Source organism: Strix uralensis, chromosome 5 (genome assembly GCF_047716275.1).
Source record: "Strix uralensis isolate ZFMK-TIS-50842 chromosome 5, bStrUra1, whole genome shotgun sequence".
NCBI classification, from domain to species: Eukaryota; Metazoa; Chordata; class Aves; order Strigiformes; family Strigidae; genus Strix; species Strix uralensis.
The window spans coordinates 2647349-2667121 of NC_133976.1; the positions used below are offsets into that span (position 1 = coordinate 2647349).

The following is a 19773-nucleotide window of genomic DNA, read 5'->3' on the forward strand; positions in this document are numbered from 1 at the left end:
GCTTGCTTGATTTCTGCCTTTTCCTTCCATTCTGTCCTATCGTTCCCCCTCTCCACTTTTAATAATAAAAACTGGTTTGGGTGTACAGCTTTTGACCTCGTTTGTGCCTTAATCTCGCTCTTGGGATCATATTGAAACCTCCCCCAACACTGGATCAGGACATGCCCTACAGTGGAAAACTCTGTTAAGAGTAGGAAGCAGCATTTTTCATGAACAGGCCAGAGGTGGAATGACCATCATAAATCTTGCCACCTCTTGTAAATAATGCCAGGCTTATTTCTTTGACGTCCTCAATCAAATACTGGTGAGTTGTACATCTGTGTACTATATATAAAGGCAATTCCAAAATAAAGAAATAAATAAATAACTCTCGTGTGCATGTGTTAGCCTCACAGCAAGAATGAGAGAACAGACATGTGACAGATGATAACTCTGCTGCTTGTGAAAGTCTCAGATACTGAGGTGATAGGCATGGTACCAGAATAAAGCCTAAGCAAGGTACAGCTTTAGTACGCACAGTTAAAAATAAGAATCAAATAAGAATTCCCTGAAAACATGCTGGCAGCAAGTGTCTCAGCTGACTATAACCAAGCCATAATGACAAGAGAAGACAGGCGATTAGAGCTGTGACACTTTATAAGACAGGCATGACATGGTAACACAGAACAAAAATGTCACTGTTTGAAAGCTTCTGATAAATCACTTGGTAGGCAAAAGGTATCAACCTTTCCATACACCATAAGGACGAATCCACAGGATATTTTTTTTGCCGATATTTAAGCTCTCTGGAGTTTAACAGTCTCTCATAAATGTGGCCACTTACCAAAATCCAAGACAAATCCCAGCACAGCTATCTCTCTAGTATGACAAGTATTCTATGCTATTCTGGTTATAAAAGCTGTTTCAAGCTGAAAATGTGCCCACCTGAAGGATTCTTACCTGCAAGACATCTTGGATCTTCACCCAGACATCAACCATGTCATAGAGCTTGATATCACCATCATACTGGCTGCAAGGAGAGGCCACTGTTTGCTGAAGGTGTCCAAGGACAACAGAGTGTGCAGCAGCCACGGCGTTGAACTTGTCAAAGAGAAGCTCCAGCAGTTCCAGCAATAACCTGTAAACCATCAAGACAACCTCTGCTCAGTATCTAGAAGACACTACAGGCACAGAGTCGTGCAGCACATCGGAGCAACGGGCCAGGAGTCAGAAGACTGGGACTTCATATGTCCTGTTTTGTGACAGATGCTGCGTGCAAGCTGGGGGGTCATCGAACTCCAAACCCTCTCTGTGGGGTTCAGGTGACCAGCTTCAGCTGTCAGCAGCTGAGGTTTGGTACCTCACAGAAACAGAATCACAGAATCATTCAGGTTGGAAAAGACCCTTGGGATCATCGAGTCCAACCATCAGCCCCACTCTACAAAGTTCTCCCCTACACCACATCCCCCAACAGCTCATCCAAACGACCCTTAAACACATCCAGGGATGGGGACTCCACCACCTCCCTGGGCAGCCTATTCCACTCTCTCACCACTCTTGCTGGGAAACATTTTTTCCTAATGTCCAGTCTGAACCTCCCCTGTTGCAGTTTAAAGCCGTTCCCTCTTGTTCTGTCACTAATTCCCTGGGAGAAGAGACCAGCACCAACCTCTCTACAACGTCCTTTCAGGGAGCTGTAGAGAGTGATGAGTCTCCCCTCACCTTCTCCTCCTCACACTGAACAGTCCCAGCTCCTTCAATCTCTCCTCACAGGATTTATTCTCCAGGCCCTTCCCCAGCTTCGTTGCCCTCCTCTGCCCTCGCTCCAGCCCCTCGAGATCTCTCTTGTATTGAGGTGCCCAAAACTGGACACAACACTCCAGGTGTGGCCTCACCAGTGCAGAGCACAGGGGGACTATCACCTCCCTGCTTCTGCTGGTCACACTATTTCTAATACAAGCCAGGATGCCGTTGGCTTTCTTGGCCACCTGGGCACACTGCTGGCTCATGTTCAGCTGCTTGTCAATTAGAACCCCCAGATCCTTTTCTTCCAGACAGCTCCAGCCACACCTTCCCAAGCCTGTAGCAATGCATAGGGTTGTTGTGGCCCAAGTGCAGGACCTTGACCTCAATACTTCTGAGGATCTTCCTCCTCACTCCCTCCTCTATATGAGAGTTGCTCACTTTTAATGTGTTCTACTCAGGGGTATAAGACAGACAAAGGTGTTAGTAGCTACACGGTAACTACACATCAGTACCATGATATTCAAGACCATTTTAAGTTGCCAGCAGACAAGGAGGGGGACTACCTGCTTTTCCCCCAGAAGAAGGCATGATTCTCAAGTCAATAAAAATTGACTTACCCATACAAACAGAACACAAGATATTCATTTTGTAATTCAAAATGAGTAGTATGGCAAGTTTTAAACAACATGAATGATCAGAAACCTAAAACATCAAGCTTCATCAACTGTGTCAGTTATCAAGATTTTACTACTATATGGAAGGTGCTACAGCTACCACCTCATCTAAATGTACTATACTACCTGCTCCTACAGTTTCCTTACTGCCTCATTTTTTAATTAATGTACCTTTGCGAAGTCCTAAATTTTTTGTGATAAGGCAATGACTCATCACATCTTTTATTATTTGAGAAAAGAAAAATTCTGATCAAGTTCACTGCCGTTTAATGAGCAATTCAAGTACACATGTAACCCCAACAAAATGTGAAGATAACACTTCCCAAATCCATATGTTAGGCACTTCTAGCTCTGACAGACAGGCTCCATCACATGGAGCTTAGGAATTAGCACTTGCTTTCTGTGCCTTCCCAGCAGAAGTAGCTGTCCCCAGAGCAGGACAGAAGATCTGCGGCAGAATTGGAGTTGCACCCACTCCCTAACCACCACACTTCAGTCTTCTGGGTTAGTTAACACTCACTAATGAGGTGTGTGCTTATGCCTCAGCCACTTCATTTCAGAGTGCTCAGCATCTGCATACATCCACTTTCATCAGCTGTTTAAGCCAGCAGCTGAATAGTTAAGCGCAGTAATTAAGAAGCTGTTGTACGTTTGCTGCTGTTACCACTGGACAGCAGAAGTGGCCTGGCGTGATGCTGTGGCTAAAACAGCCTACAGCAATCCTAGGCTGAACTTCTAGTCTGCAAAGGACAACAGCTGGCTATTGTTTTTAAAAAAAAATACTATCAGCTTACTGCATCTCATTCATATACTACAATTTTACATATATAGATATATATGCACAGCATTATCCAGTAATCTTCTGGGGATCTCACATGGGCCATTCACCTACCAATGATGTCAACTACACAGCTCAAATGGTTAAGAAGAAAAGCACCTTGATTGAATAGAAAGAGCCATTGGATAAGTCTGGGAGGGTACAGTGAGGCACAGCAGAACAGGTCAAGTGGTCAGATGTATGTCATATTAAAAATAAAGATGTCATATTAAAAATAAAAATAAAGATTAGGAATCATGGTACTCATAAGAAACAGAGGGACATTATTACTGCCATACCTCAAGTGACTGTAGAACCAAGACACATATTTCAGCAAAACAAAAGAAACTGGTGTGTGTATCAATTTTCTTCATATTTAAGAATAGCAACAAATGCCTAAAGAAAAGTGTTGGTGCTAAGAGAGAAAACACTGCTTTTTTACAGGTCTTTACAAATTTAAGTAAGATGCTGGCAGGGGATAAACAGAAGCATACAGGACATGATGGTAAAGACAGCATCAGAAAAGACAGTTATTACTATCATTAATATTACATTTTAATATGGGAAAGTCCAGTGTGGAAGAAAAGACATTCTCCTCCATTTAGGCTTTGTATAAAGCTTAATAAATATCCCGTCCAAGCGAAACTGAGAAGGTGCTACTGTGGAAAGACTGATACATCTTTCTCCTTCCCCAACTACTGTTAGCCCATCACCAGTGTTACCAGTGAAGGAGATAGGACAATATGCAGACGGGGCTGCCTGAAAAACACCACTGTTAAACAAGTATCTTCTCCAACCCACTCTAAGACACGGGAGAGTCAAATAGTGCTTCAACAGCCCTTAAGAGATGTACAGAACTTCTCCCAGCAAGTGAGAGAGGGGCAGCTGGGGCAACTGGCTGGTCAGCCAGAAGTCAGACAAAAATAGAAGGAAAACCAGATGTAGAAGAATTTGGATAGATGAGGAAGCTCATGTTGGAGGAACTCACACACAACCCTGGTTGAAATGCCAAAAAAGATAACATGATGGGAGCAAATTAATTATGTACCACGGAGAAAATATATCAGTGCAAGCCCAACTTCTACTAACATCCCATCAGAAATTAAAACTTAGTTATCTATATACCTCCTTGTTGTCCCAGGAAAGTACAGTTTTGCAGAACTGAACTAGCTGGGTAGTTTGATAAATTCATTTTTCTTGTCCCTAGGTGAGCCTGACCTAACATTATCAATTTGTTTATGGAGCCATTACTAAAATAATATTATACTGACCAGAATTATTTGGTTTTAAGTTCCACTGTCTTTCTATTCTCAAGTTACAGACTGATAGACATGAAATCTCCCCAATCCACACTCTTCAGTGGTGCTAACTACTACTCCATTACATTTTGCATTCTCAACTAACATCGTATGTCCACATCGCCCTGTTTTCAAATTACCCAGCACCTCTTATCTTAATTTTCTTTTCTCTAAAAGTCTTCGAAATCTGTCAGGTCATTTTGGACAGTCCATGTCAGACAGCCAACAAGACAAAACAGCATAAAATAATACGGCCTAGATTTTATGCATATGGGGTTGCAGCACTGAGTGACCTAAGCAGAACACATACATAGAATGACAGGAGACTGGCTTAGGCAATTTGTCAAAGCAATCTCATAACCCCTTCACCGAGAAATATGGTAAGTATGTTGTGAGACAGTGACACACACCCGGAAGCAACTCCTGTTGTCTGGGCAATAACAGAATGAATTGATGCAGAGTGACTGCTGACACCTGAATGAGGTCGCTAATGACAATTCATGCATTTTAGCAGAATAACGTCCTTTGCCTAGTCAGAGTGTTGGTGTGTATATAATTTCTGTATTTATTTTAAAGCCTCAAGATGAGGTAAAAAGCCAGAAGTGTATTATGAACATGTAGGGGAAAGTGCATTGAATCCAATCGATAGGATTTAGTAGCAAAATTGTCAACACACCATCTCCTCCTGGATTTTCGATGTATCCCTACCAAAATCTTGTCCCATAAATCTGGTCCTTAAGTAGGCATGTGTCCAGATTACTATTATTCTGAAGTCATCAATCTTCCGTAATTCAGAAAAGACTCACAGGTACACGTAGCAGAACCCCAACCTAACACAATACGGCCTCTTCTACGATGCTTTGTCCTCCGCAATCCAAGATACATATTTCTAAACACAAAGGTATGAAACATGCTCTAATGAGCCACTAATTAAGGATAAGGCAATGACAATTTCTATATTTAAGCCTTTTTTCATAAAATTGTTCCAAGAACGGATATCTAAAAACTTTAGAGAATTTGACTTTAGAGAAGTCCACTTAAATTCAAGCTGAGGTCAGCTGCAACTAGATGAGATTCAAGCATACTTTTCAAAATTACCTCCTACCAGTGACAAGGAACTACTAGGAACCTACCACTGCCCTTTTTCAGGTTTTATTACCTTCATATCATTCATACTTCATGGTGATAAGTGCACATTAGTAAAGAGGGTTTATATTCACAGCAAAGTATCTTACAGCCAAAGACGTTTTCTCCAGTTAGGCCTATCTTAAGTCTGTTATCCTACATGACTGCATCCATGCTGCATGTTTTAGGAAACTTAAGAATCAGCTGTATCACACAGCCAGGGAAGACTTTCTTTTGTGACCTCACTGGTGAAAAATATGCTTCTTCCATTATACAGAAGTCCTTAGCAGGGCTCATGTCATCTTCAGTAAATGAGCCTTTCCAGTTTCACACCAACTCTGTTCAGCTACACTGCTGAGTGCTCAAACCAAAGGACAAGGACAGTGCACCCACGACAGACCGGGCCATGCATTATCCACAGCACAACCGTTGCTCGCTCCTGTGCATGTGCTTATTGACAACCCTGGCACACAACATCTACTACAGCGTGGACAAGACTTGCTCCTGGCAGGCTTACAGGGCTACAAGACTTCGCAAGGCTCTGAGAAGCCCTGCTGGCTCTATCAAGAGAGCACCAAGAGGTGCAGGAGAGACATCATTACTCTCTGAGAGCTAGTTGCCTTAGCGTCGCAACAATAAAAAAATAACATTCTTGATCTTAAAAATTTGGGAGCAGTTAATGTTTTTATACACAAACGTAAAAGGTAGCTGCACAAATCGATATGGAAAAGCTTACTAGGTAAGGAAACAAAAGACAGTCAAATTTAAAAAAAAAAAAAAAAAAGGAGAATGAGATCAGCATCTCTCCAGTCTTAGTAGCCGTTACCAGATCTGCAACTTCTCTGGCCAGGTTCTAGAAATTATTTCTCTCATGTACAATGAGAGGGGTCTACAAAATTCGTACATGGGGTCTCAAAAGGAATTACACCAGAACTTCCACAGCGATGTAAGTTCCACCAGGACTTACACATGCAGATGATCAGCCTCATCCTCCAGTGGAGGCAAACACCACCCTTTCCATATGGAAAAAATAAGAGCCAAGCTTTGAGAGGCACCACACAGCGATGAAGAAATGCATATAACTTGTTCTGTGCACAGCAAATAAGGCGCAGGGAACTTGTCCAGCAGCAGGCTCAGTCTATGGCCTCAGACCCTGCAGGCCTCTCTGACATCTTATTAGTCATTTTATTTGCCAGAAGTGAGAATTTTTACTGTTTAAAGTACAGTAGCTGAGCATCAGCACTGAGCTCAGTGACAGAGACAAAGAAGGATCCAAGTGTGACTAGTTTTAAGGTGAACTGAAAAACATTTACCCCCTGAACCCTGAGGTCAGGTAAGCATTGTGGCTCACAGCCTAATAAACAGTTACGCAGTTTTGGTCGCTGCATCATGCTCAAATTTGGGGTCTTGCAGAGCTCTCTTCAAATAGCAGGACCTTGTTGTTCCCATTTATTTTTTTCTTGATAGCAGGAAAGTTGCTTAGTTTTGATTTAAAACTGTAGCTAATTTAAGGGGCGGTATACCTTTCCATATTATAATTTATTCTTTTCAATACAAATGAATTCACCTGCTTGCTGTAAACTTCACATGCAATTTAGGTTTAGAATCAGTTCTAATTATCTCCTTATTCAACAAGAATTCAAGACACTTTCCATAGCTCTAGAATACAAGCATCTTAAAGGCTCACAAACTCCTATTAAACACAGGCCAAAGGCCATTGAACTTTTTTGTACCTTACTCAACCCTCTGGGCAAGTTAATTAAAATACAATCTGATCCAATTTATCAATTTTGCTGGACAACCAATAGCCATACAACCTCTCAAGATTAATTCATAAAACAAGTATCAAGCATACGCTATGCTCCCTTTTGGCATCAGAAACTAAAATTCTGCCTTCTGACCCACCCAATAAGCTTGTTGTAATTTCACCGAGTTATCAGCACCGTAACTCTATGAATTCTTTAAAACATAATTGTTTCCACAGCAATTATAATTATAGGAATTAAAAAAGAAGTCTTTATTAGGCTAAACTTATCCTTGGGAGTGATTTTCCACTACAAATATTACATATAATGAAGAAACATTTTTGTTTTCATTTTTCTTTTCCACCATTACTTCCATTTGGACAGTGGTCTTTACAATGTGCAGTATCACAAATTAATATTTCAGCTAGAAGTGATGGGTAGCCCTTATGGAGTCCTATTTCCCAAACAAGAGTTCTAGCAACTCCTGAAGAATGGCAGAAACATAGTTTTTGACTGACTTCCACACCTTGCTATTAATGTAAATGGGGCTGCAAACCAATTAGAAACTTGGCCATATATTTACTGATATAATTAGCTCCATAAATGATTTCAAAGCTTTGCACCTGCATCAGCTTAATTAGACTCTGCTACACTTGAAATAAATAACTGAGCTGAATCTTCTCCTTTCAAGTCATATTACGTAGGAACTTAAAAATTTCTTTGGCATCAGGACCAGTGTAAAGCCATGATTCAGTGTAACACAAGAAGATAGTATTTGTTTTGGCACCGAGTGTTCTTTACACCATACGTACCGGCAATCTGAAACAGCATTACAATTCAATCTGTTGTAAAGCCGCTTAAAACGAAAGGTTAGGTTAAAAAAAAAAAAAAAATCAAGTACTTAACATAATGCACCTCTTCCTGGTTAAATAATGCTGGCTTCTACCGTGCTTCCACCCTCAAATTTGCATTTCAAACATCTGTTTAGCCAAATGATTCTCTTCAAGGGCCAAGCACAGAAGGAAGCGTCTCCCTTTCCCACATCCTTAGCTGAGGAGAAGTAACACCTCCCCTTTCTGAGTACATTTCTTAAATTTCTGAGCCTTTCAGGTGTTCACGGCACATCAGCCTTTCAGGGAGACATGGGCATTTCTGAAAACTTTGCAATTTCAGACCTCTGCTACTGCAAAAACATCACTGACATTCCTTCAAATGGCGATTAGCAGGTACAACACCCTTCTCCAGACTTCTTTTTGCAGCAATCAAGGTTCAGTGGTGGAAATATCCTTACCTAGGCTGATTTTCCTGGGAAAGATTCTCCCCTCTCTGGTAACCATTGTCTGCCACCTGGGTTGTGGACCGCTTAACGATCTGCTTGAGTTCTTGTTCTAAGCGATCCTGGATGGCTTTCACGGTTTCGGGGATTTTTTTCAGCTTGGCCAGCCCTTTGATGAGTATGCCCATGAAGACAGCGCTGTTCTCCTCTGGATCCAGTTCTGTATCTTCTTTAATTTCCAGAAGGCTTGTTTCTCGCACTGCAATAGATTTTAAGAGGCATAATCCAAGATTTAAACTATTAAAACCAACACTCAGCACCATGCAGAAGCAGCATATAAACTCCTTTGCCTTCACAGAACTCCCACCACTTTGAGCAACCAAGGAATAAACAAGGAAATCAGCAACACTCAGATTCTGGGGGGAGGCAGTGGATATTTCTGTTTGCTTGGGGGCTTCCCTATACATAAATATAACAGCCTGCACATTGGATCGATTTAGAAACAGAGGTCATGGTGTAAGATACATATTAGCTGGGAAACAGAGGAAATCTGGTGCAATTAAGGTATTCATAAATGAGAAGGTATTATATCACCACAAATCCCTTGAATGTGTTTCAAGGAGCTAAAAGCCCTAAATTTCTAACCCAGCTGTTTTTCTTCACAAGAGAGGAATTTTCATTATAAACAGCATCAAGCTTAACAGACTTCTGATGAATTCGGCAAAGTTTACGCTGCCAAAGTGAATGATTGTTTGATGTTATCCTACTCTGCATTATTATGACTGTCAAGGGGTTGATGAAGTTACTCAAATCTTTTAGCAAGGCTTCTAAAAAGAAAAAGCAAGAAGGATTAGAGAGGATATTATGGATACAGTCCTCCTGAAGATACAGGGATTGCACAGGGAGAAATTCTGTTGCTAAGCGACAAGGAAGAGAAAAGCAAGAGGTACGATGCTTGTTTTAACTATGTTCATTAAGCAACACTTCTTAATTTACAGATAACACCCAGCAACAAGAAAAGCCTGTCTCTGTTAAAGACTGGGTGAAACATTTAATAAAAATATTCAAACACTTATGTGAAGTAAGTGTCTTCAAGGCAAACTCCACTAAAGCATCTTGGAAGATCTACAGTCACAGGGCTCGTTAACAGCCGGAGCGGCAGTACAGGGACAAACAGCACTGAAGTATACGCGGAAGCTCTGCCATCCACCATACCATATCCTCACATAGAAATTAAAACCTAACGGCTGTTTCATCTTACTGGTGCTGAACTCTGATAAGGGCTGTTGAATGACAGATGACTCCCATGGTTTCAACTGCTCAACAGATTTTTTTTTTTTTTTTTTTACTTAAATCAGAACTTATCCAAGCACCTGAATAAATGTCAAAAGATCCACCAGAAGGATTTAAATGACATGGCAGAAATGAAAAATGGCATGTCACAAGCTGCATGCAGCCCTGTAGCTGCTTAAAGCTCTGACACTCTGAAGAGAAGAGCAGCAGCATCGTGTAACTTAGCACAAGATCAAGAAAACAATGTCCCAAAGAGCCCGTATGGTGCCTCTTTATAAATAGCATCACAATAAACAGATAACACTTATTTCAGTGTCAGCTTACACCAACCTCCACAGCAGAGATTGTTTCTTTCCGTCAGTGTAATCTCAAACACGGCACCTCTAGCTCAAACCAGACTCTCTGTTCACACGCTCTTGAATTTCAACCTAGAGCACTGGCAACACTGTGGGTTAAGAGCGAGGGGAGAATGGATCCCGTGAGGTCATCACACGTCAAGAGTGAAGAATGACATCAGGTTTTAGGTAATAAAAATTAGGGAGACCAAATGGTGCCTTCTTACTCTCTTCTCACACAATTTTTTCCATTAAATTTGGGCAAGTTATGGGGCAAGCAACTAGAAACACCCAGAATGCATTATTTGCCCGGGTGGCCAAGAAGGCCAATGGTATCCTGGCTTGTATCAGCAATAGCGTGGACAGCAGGGACAGGGAAGGGATCTTACCCCTGGACTCGGCACTGGTGAGGCTGCCCCTCGATTACTGGGTTCAGTTTTGGGCCCCTCACTCCAAAAAGGCCATTGAATGACTCGAGCGTGTCCAGAGAAGGGCAACGGAGCTGGTGCAGGGTCTGGAGCACAGGTGTGATGGGGAGCGGCTGAGGGAACTGGGGGGGTTTAGTGTGGAGAAGAGGAGGCTGAGGGGAGACCTCCTGGCCCTCTACAACTCCCTGAAAGGAGGGTGCAGAGAGGGGGGATGAGTCTCTTGAGCCAAGGAACCAGCGGCAGGCCAAGAGGGAATGGCCTCAAGCTGCACCAGGGCAGGGTCAGACTGGCTCTTAGGAAGGATTTCTTTGCAGAAGGGGTTGTTGGGCGTTGGAATGGGCTGCCCAGGGCAGGGGGGGAGTCCCCATCCCTGGAGGGGTTGAAGAGTCGGGTTGGCCCAGCGCTGAGGGATCTGGTGGAGTTGAGAACTGTCAATGTTAGGTTAGTGGTTGGACTAGATGATCTTCAAGATCTTTTCCAACCAAGATGATTCTGTGATTTCAAAGAAAAGGCAAAAAAAGCAAGGATAATATAGGAGATACTTCAAACACACATAAACAATAGTACCAATTAGAAGTCAACAACTGGATGTGCGCATATTTCTGCTCAAAGCTCTCATCTATCACACACCTTTCAACCCACAAGGCTGCAAAGCACTTCGTGTGCTGCGTACATGGTCTACCCACTTTGCTAATGCTACTTGTTATTCTCAAAAAAAAACAGCACGCCAGGCACAAACACAGAAAATGAGCTCTTTGGAACAAGAGCTGTGGAAAACACAGTGCTGGAAATGCTAGAGGAAGAAAGGTTTTAACTTACTGTTTTTAAAAAAGCCCAAATATCTTGTTCCCCTGAGTTCAATGCAAAGATTTTACAGCCTACGCAACCTTTTAGAGGACAGGTCCCCGTCATTACGCTGCAGCCCCTTTGTAAGCAGGCTGTAAATTATTCTTAATATCACACAGCAAAAACCCAAGAGGGAGGAAATACTGCTGTATCCAAATGTGAGGACAGCATTTAAGAGGACTAAAGGCAGTAATCTTGCTGAGAACTCTGCCAGCACACCGAGATGAACGCTCTTCCATTTTCAAAAGAGCAAACCAATTTTGAACACCCTCAAATAGTCAGGACATTGATTTACATCTCTTACAAACAACAGCAAAGTGAACAGCTATCTAGTAGCAACACACTGATATATAAGTTTTGTTAGATCTGGTCTTTTGATGAAACAGTAGGGACCGTGTTTCCTGCACATTGTGCCTATTAGGCAGGTATCCTGGGTAGCTTTGGGGGCACATTTATCTGTAAGATCTGATAAGATCCCAACCCTGGGCATCTGAAGATGTTCTTCTTTTCCTGCTTCTCCCCCACTTCAAACATCCTCTTCTACCATTTAATGTCATCAAGGGGTTATCTGACCACAAAGCTTCGGCCCAGAAATGAGCCCCTCGTGGCCCCTACCTCTTCGAAAAAAGCATCAAAGTAGACAGACATTTGTAAAGAAGTTCACCTTTAAAATTGCAGTCCATGTTATTCTCTGTGGGCAGAGGAGCTCCACGGGTGAAGGAAGACATCCCTACAGATCAGCTCTGAGAAGTGAAAGCTTTGCCTGTATTTACTCTTAAACCAAGATTATGAATAAATTCATTATTCATTTCTATCAAGACAAAAGCACAAGACTGTCGGAACTTATTCTTGCTTTCTACATTCACCAGTTTCTACCTGAAATGCATCTGTAAAGCACACATCCCTTTAAAGTGGAAAGATCATCGTTCACACCATAAGCACTTGCTTTATGTAGAGAAGCCATAAAAAAATTAATTTATCCTATGGAAGCTTACAATGATTATTTTTATGAATGGTTCTAAATTGGGCGTCTGATATTTGATGTGATTAACCTCTTCTCCTCTGTGATTCAGCAAAGACAGGAGAAGGAAAAAAGTCCTATTTTAATTTAAAACAGCTTTACTATGTCAAAAATAATACAGGTAAAAAACACCAAAGAGGAATTCCATAGGACTTCTTCAGTAACACCAAGAAGTAAATTTCCCCACCCTCCTTAAGAGTATAACAAGTGAAATGTGATGTCAGCAAACAGTTTAAAATTTAAGTTATTACAGTTGTTCTTCTCCGACATAATGAAGCCTTAAAACTTCAATTTGCAGTTTTATGCTAAAAAAAACCCCAAACAAACAGCTTCAACATACTGTTTTGTTGGCCCATCTCAGCTATCACCATGCAAAGCATTAGAAATACTAGATTGTGTGAAGCCTGGTCGAGCCTTCTCCAGATCACTCTGACACATAACTTGTAAATGTTTTTACCTAAAATGACCACTTTGGAAACCTAAATTTTAGTATCACAATGATTTCAAGGGGTTTTCATGGTTTAATTCTATTTAAAGATGACACCAACTCACAGAATCAGACAAAATGGTTGAAGTTGGAAGGGAGCTCCAGAGATCAACCTCCCTGCCCAAGCAGAGCCACTCAGAGCCAGTGGCCCAGGATCACGTCCCGATAGCTTTTGAGTATCTCCAAGGATGGAGATGCCACAACCTCCCTGGGCAACCTGTGTCAGTGCTTGGTCACCCTCACAGTAAAAAAAACCCCAAATGTTTCCTGATGTTCAGAGGGAACCTCCTGTGTGTCAGTTTGTGCCCATTGCCTCTGGTCCTGGCACTGGGCACCTCTGAACAGAGCCTGGCTCCGTCCTCTTTGCGCCCTCCTTCATGTATTTATATACATCGTTAAGATCCCTCTTGAGCCTTCTCTTCTCCAGGCTGGGCAGCTCCCGCTCTCTCAGCCTTTCCTCCCAGGACAGATGCTCCAGACCCTTAACCATCTTCATGACCCTTTGCTGGACTCTCGCCAGTATGTCCATATCTCTATTGTACTGGGAGCCCAGCACTGGAGCCAGCACTCCAAGTGTAGCCTCACCAGTGCTGAGAGGAAGGATCACCTCCCTCGACCTGTTGGCAATACTTTGTCTAATGCAGCCCAAGAGACCTTCAGCCCAAGAGACCTTCAGCCTTCTTTGCAGCAAGGACACTGTGCTGGCTGCTCATCCTCAACTTGGTGTCCACCAGGACCCCCAGATCCTTTTCTGTCAAGCTGCTTTCCAGCTCCATGATCTCCAACATGTCCCCGTGCCTGGGGTCGTTCCTCCCCAGAGGCAGGACTTCACAATTCCTCTGGCTGAGCTCCATGAGGTTCCTGTCGGTCCATTTCTCCAGCCCATCCAGGTCCCTCTGGATGGCAGAACGACTCTCTAGCACATCAGCTACTTGTCCCAGTTTGGTATCATCTCCAAACTTGCTGAGGGTACACTCTGTCCCATCATCTAGATGAGTAATTAACACGTTGAACAGGACTGAACCCAGCAGGACCCGCAGCTGTACCCTGGGGTACACTGCTAGTTACCAGCCTCCAACTAGACCTTGTGCTGCTGATCACCACCCTCAGTGCCCAGTCATTTTGATCCACCTCACTGTCTGCTCAGCCTCTACATCAACCATTTCTCTATTGGGATCTTAAGGAAGACAGTGTCAAAGGCCTTACTGAAGACGACGTAGAAAATATGCACTGCTCTCCTCTTGTCTACCAGGCCAGTCATTTCACCATAGAAGTTTATCAAGTTGGCCAAGCACAAATTCCCCTAGATGAAGCCATGCTGACTACTCCTGATGATTTTCTAATGATCTCTGAAAATGGCTTATGAAGCAGAAAAATTAAATATGGTTTCTCAAAAGCCTCCCAAGACAACAACCTAAAGGAGTGACGATTTTGCCACATTCTCTAACGAAATATACAGCCATTTTCAAAAAATTTTTATCACTGAAGCAGTGCATCTGAAAACGCACAACTCCTTTTTCAAGCAGTCAAAAATCTCCCCTCAGTTTCAATCACTAGGAAGTTGAATCATGTGCATCATTGATTCATCACCTCCATAGTTACAAAGGTGGAAGCTGCCCTGACGGCTCCCTGGTTTGACGATGCCCTATAAAAACGTCTGTTCCAATTGATAACACCCTCATTTGTACAGTTCTGCCATTTCACAAGAAAGAAACCTGCTGCAAGAGGCATTTTAATAGCTCTGGTCTGATCCCCAGAAAAGCCAATGTTGATAACTCATTTAAGCAAAGGAGCTAAAAAAAGACTCTTGAGTCTTGTTTTTCATTCCAATGAATGGTCAAAGTTTGCCACTACTCATTACAGAAGATTTCATTAGCTGTGTGCTTTTATGGGCAACTAGTAAAATTTAATGTACTATTTTCCATGATTTATGTCCTTTCTGATTATACCCTTTCTGCCTTCAATCCTTCCAGAGAAAAGGATGCAAGTTCATAGTGTCCTGAAGGCATAATTTAAGATTTGAAGAAACGTCACCTGTTAATTTCTGGTGCTGAATCCTTGTTCTGACCCACACACGGAGACAATGAGCAACAAATGGACAGTTACTTTCAAAATAGGTCCTTTAAAAATTTTGATCGCCATCTTCTCTGCCTTACTACCCAGCCCAGAAGAAAATGGGTCTGAGAGATCAATAACTTCAAAGCCTCAAGGCAAATCTCTTTCTAAAACTGTTGTTCACACAGTTCCATCTACAGCTTTAAGGATGTTAGTCTTTCAAAAACAGGGGCATTTTAATTTGACATGGGCACTGTTTCAAATCTGTTGTAACAACATTTATTTCTGAGAAAACTGTACATGGCCATGTTCAAAATCCTCCTAATACACAGAAGCATGAAAACTGAGTCTCCAAATGAAAAAATAAGGGCATGGCAGTCAAATATCTTAGGTTGGGACCACGTATAAGAACAACTAACGAAATTATACAGGAAGAGTGACTAAGCATTACCCTTCTAGCTTTCATCACAAGGATCTAAAATTTCCTTCATTTTCCCTTCCCCAAACACACACACACAGATCATACGCATCATAGTGAGGATCAGTGAGAGAAATCATGGTCCTGCAAAGACAGACACACAAGAAGTTACTTCACAGGCTTGCATGTTTGTTGTGTAGCTGCAAACCCTTCTTAAACTGTGGGAAAACTTAAACCTCCTCTGAAACATCCTAGGTGCAAAAATTTACCCTGAGATAAGAACAAACTCTGGGTTTTGTGCAGCACTGCAGTTATAGTGGGAAAGAGTCAGACTCACCACTGGATTCCACCACCTTCTGATCATCAGTTGGATGTGTGCAAATGAAAAACAGCTAAAATGGGAAAAGCCTGGTTCAGTGATGGGATCATTTAATTTTTAGTACAAATCGCAGAGAAAAATCACCCAGCTGGTAATTAAGGTTAATACAAAAAAAAAAAATCTTTCCTGTATTTGTTGAGCATGTTTGAAGTGGAAGCAACTGCGACAACAGAGAATGCTACAATGGCATTTTTAGAGCCACCTTTAAAATTGGATCCTAAAGCTCTGGCTCCTGCAGGTATTTTGCAGGGCCAAGTTCACAGGTCTCCACATGTTTTCACCTACGCAGAAGTACTTGCATTCTTGAAGAAAAAGCCAGGAGCAGACTTGACTTCAGAAGCCACTAAACTGCTTGGATCTAGAAGCTACATTTTCCTCTTAGAGCTGAGAAGGATGCGTCACTGAAGTATATTATCTGTTTGGCATAAAATGTACATATGCCATCAATAACAATATTAATTGTCACCACCTCGCTCATCTTTGTTGGATTTCTAAAAAGTAGTCTTGGGAATTTGTCAGGAAAGGGAGCTTTTGGGTTTGCTATGTACTGGGTGAGCAGGTTTTACAGTTCCAGGAAGAGCCTGGCAGCACAGGAACCTTCATAAATATTCTTCAGAGAACAGAAGGTTCAAGCACAGAAACATAATTTAAAAGTGAATTTATTTCTCTGAACTGGCATGAAGGGAAAATGCTACTGGTGAACTGCCGTATCTACAATCCTCAGGTGAACATTACTGAAGGTTTTGTTTATTTTAAATGCAGCAGGAACAGCTTTAATTTCCTTATAAAGATTCTACAGGACAAGGTAACATCTCCTTTGGGAAGCAAAAGCAGAAAGGACTCAAAATTTTGGCATCTTTGCTGAGATGGGTTGAATGAGTCAGTGTTTTTTAATGATATGCATTAATATGCACAGCCACTATGTTTCATCAATAAAAAGCCAAAGAACTTAAATGACTAAAGGCAGAAATGGCTTTTGCTATGCATACACAGAAGTTTTAAACTCCCTGGTACTTCCACAGTCCTGGAAAAGGCTACTTTTAAATAAAATTATGTGGAAAAAATATACATAAGTACATTGCGTACTTGAAGCAAAACCATATGCGTACTTTATGCTGATCAAATGTTTTCTATTAGAATCTACAACTTTCCCAGTCTGAGGAACACTTGCCCAGCACTTCACTGAATGATACAGAGTGTAATGAGGAGCCAGGTAAGAGATTTTCCGGTGTGTTGGGCATGAAGAGCAAGAACAGATCTGCAGAAATGACAATTTTTAAGGCAGATTCTCAAATGACTTATATTGATTAACTAGAGCTGAGGACGGAGCCTTTGTTTTCAGGCATTTGGAGTCAAAGTAGCAATGCCATTTTATGTTCACAACCAACCTAGTTCTTAAGAGACCACTGACGTGGTTCTTCACTGTGGCTTATACCCTAGAACCTTCATTTAAATATGGTATGAAATAACTGTTTATCAGGGCATGTTAGGACAAGTAATTTTAAACACTATCAACATTTCATCGACCAAATAAAACTAGAACTTACTGATTTTTACAAGTCTCAAATGAGTCAGAAAACACTTATTTAGCTATGCTTTAGGAATGCTAGCACCACTTCTTGCTCTGCTATCACAAGTGATTAATAACACGCCTTCTTCTCTTCTTACACATGTAAACATTGCCTGGTATACTGGAAGGGGAACCACTAAAAAAAAAAAAAAGTAATAACCTAACAACTTTATTTGAAAACATAGTCTCACTAATTTTATAAGAAGAAATGTCTGAATGGCCCACGTAACCAAATCCTAAACCTCCCTATTCTAACTGGAGGTAATGCATTGAACAGGGGTCCTCTTGTCCTATTCTAAGTAAAAGATGGTGGACAAATGTCTTGGCCTCATTTCTGCCAAAAAATGGAATCAAAACTAAACATATTGCACTTCACTCCTTCCTTATAGAAGGGGCATCCTTCACATGTTGGTTTACCTTTCTATCTTATATAATGCAGATCACTCATGCTTTGTAGAAGGTACCTTAGGAAAGTTTATAAACATCCCTGTCAGATGGATAACCCAGGCTTACGTTCAATTCATTCCAGAGAAGTTTTATCAAAATCTGGAATTTAGATTTGGCTCCAACCACAAGATAAGCAGTCATGTTACCTCAAAACTGAAGTTGATTATTTTTGATTCTGCTCCTCAGAATACTTCTGTGACCAACAACTGTGAGTCGATGTACAGGATGACACTGTTTATTTATATATAATCTTGTTTTCATGCAAAGTCATAACCACGGTGGGCAAGACTGTCATGGATGATCACAGTCAGTTCAGTACAAGAACTATATGCTGAAAATCAGCGCAGTAAACTTAAACTGGACTCTGCTCAAGGAAAAGGGCAGGACATAAATGGGAAGCTCGGGGCTCTGAAGAAGCAGTATGCCTCGGAACTTTCCTTCACAGACAGAACTAGAGTAGCCCATCACGAACACTAAACACACATTCATTTTTACAAACACATTTAGAACTGACTGCAGCTGGGGAAAAAAGACTTCTTGGCCAGCTTTGGATAATCACAAACCTTTTACCAATCTCAGTAGATGTCATGATGACTGGCTAGGCTCTGTAAGTCTTCAAAGTAACAAGCGTCAACAAAATTCTTTTCAGAACATATTTAAGGTTCATATTACACTATCAATAAGACACTAAAGGTACTGAAAGAAGGATAGGATTTCCATTCTTCAGTAGGTGCATCTCCTGCTGCCTACTGCCCACCATAAGGCATGATAGGAGATCCCTATCAGCTCCACAACTTCAAACATTTTTTTTTTTTCTTCCTATACAGAGGACTAATATTTTAGGTGGAAAATCATGGTAGACGCTATATAACTAACTCACTGAAAAGGAATTAGATTAACATTTACAATGGTGAGACTGGCATTCAGTTTTTTGTTGTTTGTTTCTTCAGCTCCCTTTAGCAAGAAAGACTGAACTTCTCACTGATGACAGGGGAAAAGAACTGGAGTTCTTAAGGGTTTTTTTTCCCCCTAGAATTTTCACATGGTTCTTCTCTTCCAGGTTTCCACAACCAAGCTGCAGTTTCCAGCTCTGAAAGTTTGCACTGGCATGTCACAAGTGATGCCTGACAAACCTCCACTATGTAGAAATACAGCCTCAGGCTCTGAGAGACCAGCCAACACTGCAGGAGCAGGGCTAAACAACAAAAACCCCTATGAGAGCAAAAGGTAAGAATGATCAAATGAAAGAGTCTAAGAGGCAAGCATGACAAGAAAAAACAGAAACACACAGACACCAATAAGGACGAAAGAATTAATAAGGATAAGAAGAGAAGGAAAGATTCTCTGCGTTTGAGGAATACTAAAACAGTCAAGTTTTGAAAAGAAGGGGGGAGGGATGTAGGTCACTTCCATATTATTCATTTTATTCATTTGTTAAACAAGGACAACCCCACTTATTAATCTGCTGAAACAATACAAGGATTAATTCCCCATCTGTGCAGCACTTCCAAAGTCTCATACAAAAGCACCAATAAAACTGAGTGTTTTGCTCAGTGTTTACTGTAGTAACAGGTATACAGAGATCACCACCAGATTATTCCTGTGTTGAGATAGACCTTTAGTCAAAGTTGAAAAGTTCCCGCAAGGAAAAGCTTTGACCTTTTGGCTCCAACACAGAAAAAAGACCTCTGCAACATCTACACATACCTGCCTGCCTACATTAAATGATGTAGAGGAGACCTGTACGCAAACTGAGCTGACTGCAAATATCTCTTCTGCCCTAGATATCGGGAACATGATCCAGATCAGAACAGGCACATAAAATTAAGTGTAT

The 19773-nt window shown here is 41.5% G+C and overlaps 1 protein-coding gene across 8 annotated transcripts in view; it reads right to left on the reverse strand.

Moving 5' to 3' along the window:
* The window catches only part of EXOC4 (exocyst complex component 4), a 421296-nt gene that overhangs the window by 351876 nt on the left and 49647 nt on the right, over positions 1–19773 (reverse strand). For all 8 annotated transcript variants that reach the window (XR_012629099.1, XM_074869675.1, XM_074869674.1 and 5 more), the window contains exons 6-7: positions 8676–8919; positions 940–1117 (exon numbers count right to left, since the gene is read on the reverse strand). Coding sequence is in view for 7 of the 8 variants with exons in the window: in XM_074869675.1 (XP_074725776.1) it covers positions 940–1117; positions 8676–8919 (422 nt within the window). In the remaining variant the exon portion in view is untranslated. The remainder of the gene's footprint in view (positions 1–939; positions 1118–8675; positions 8920–19773) is intronic.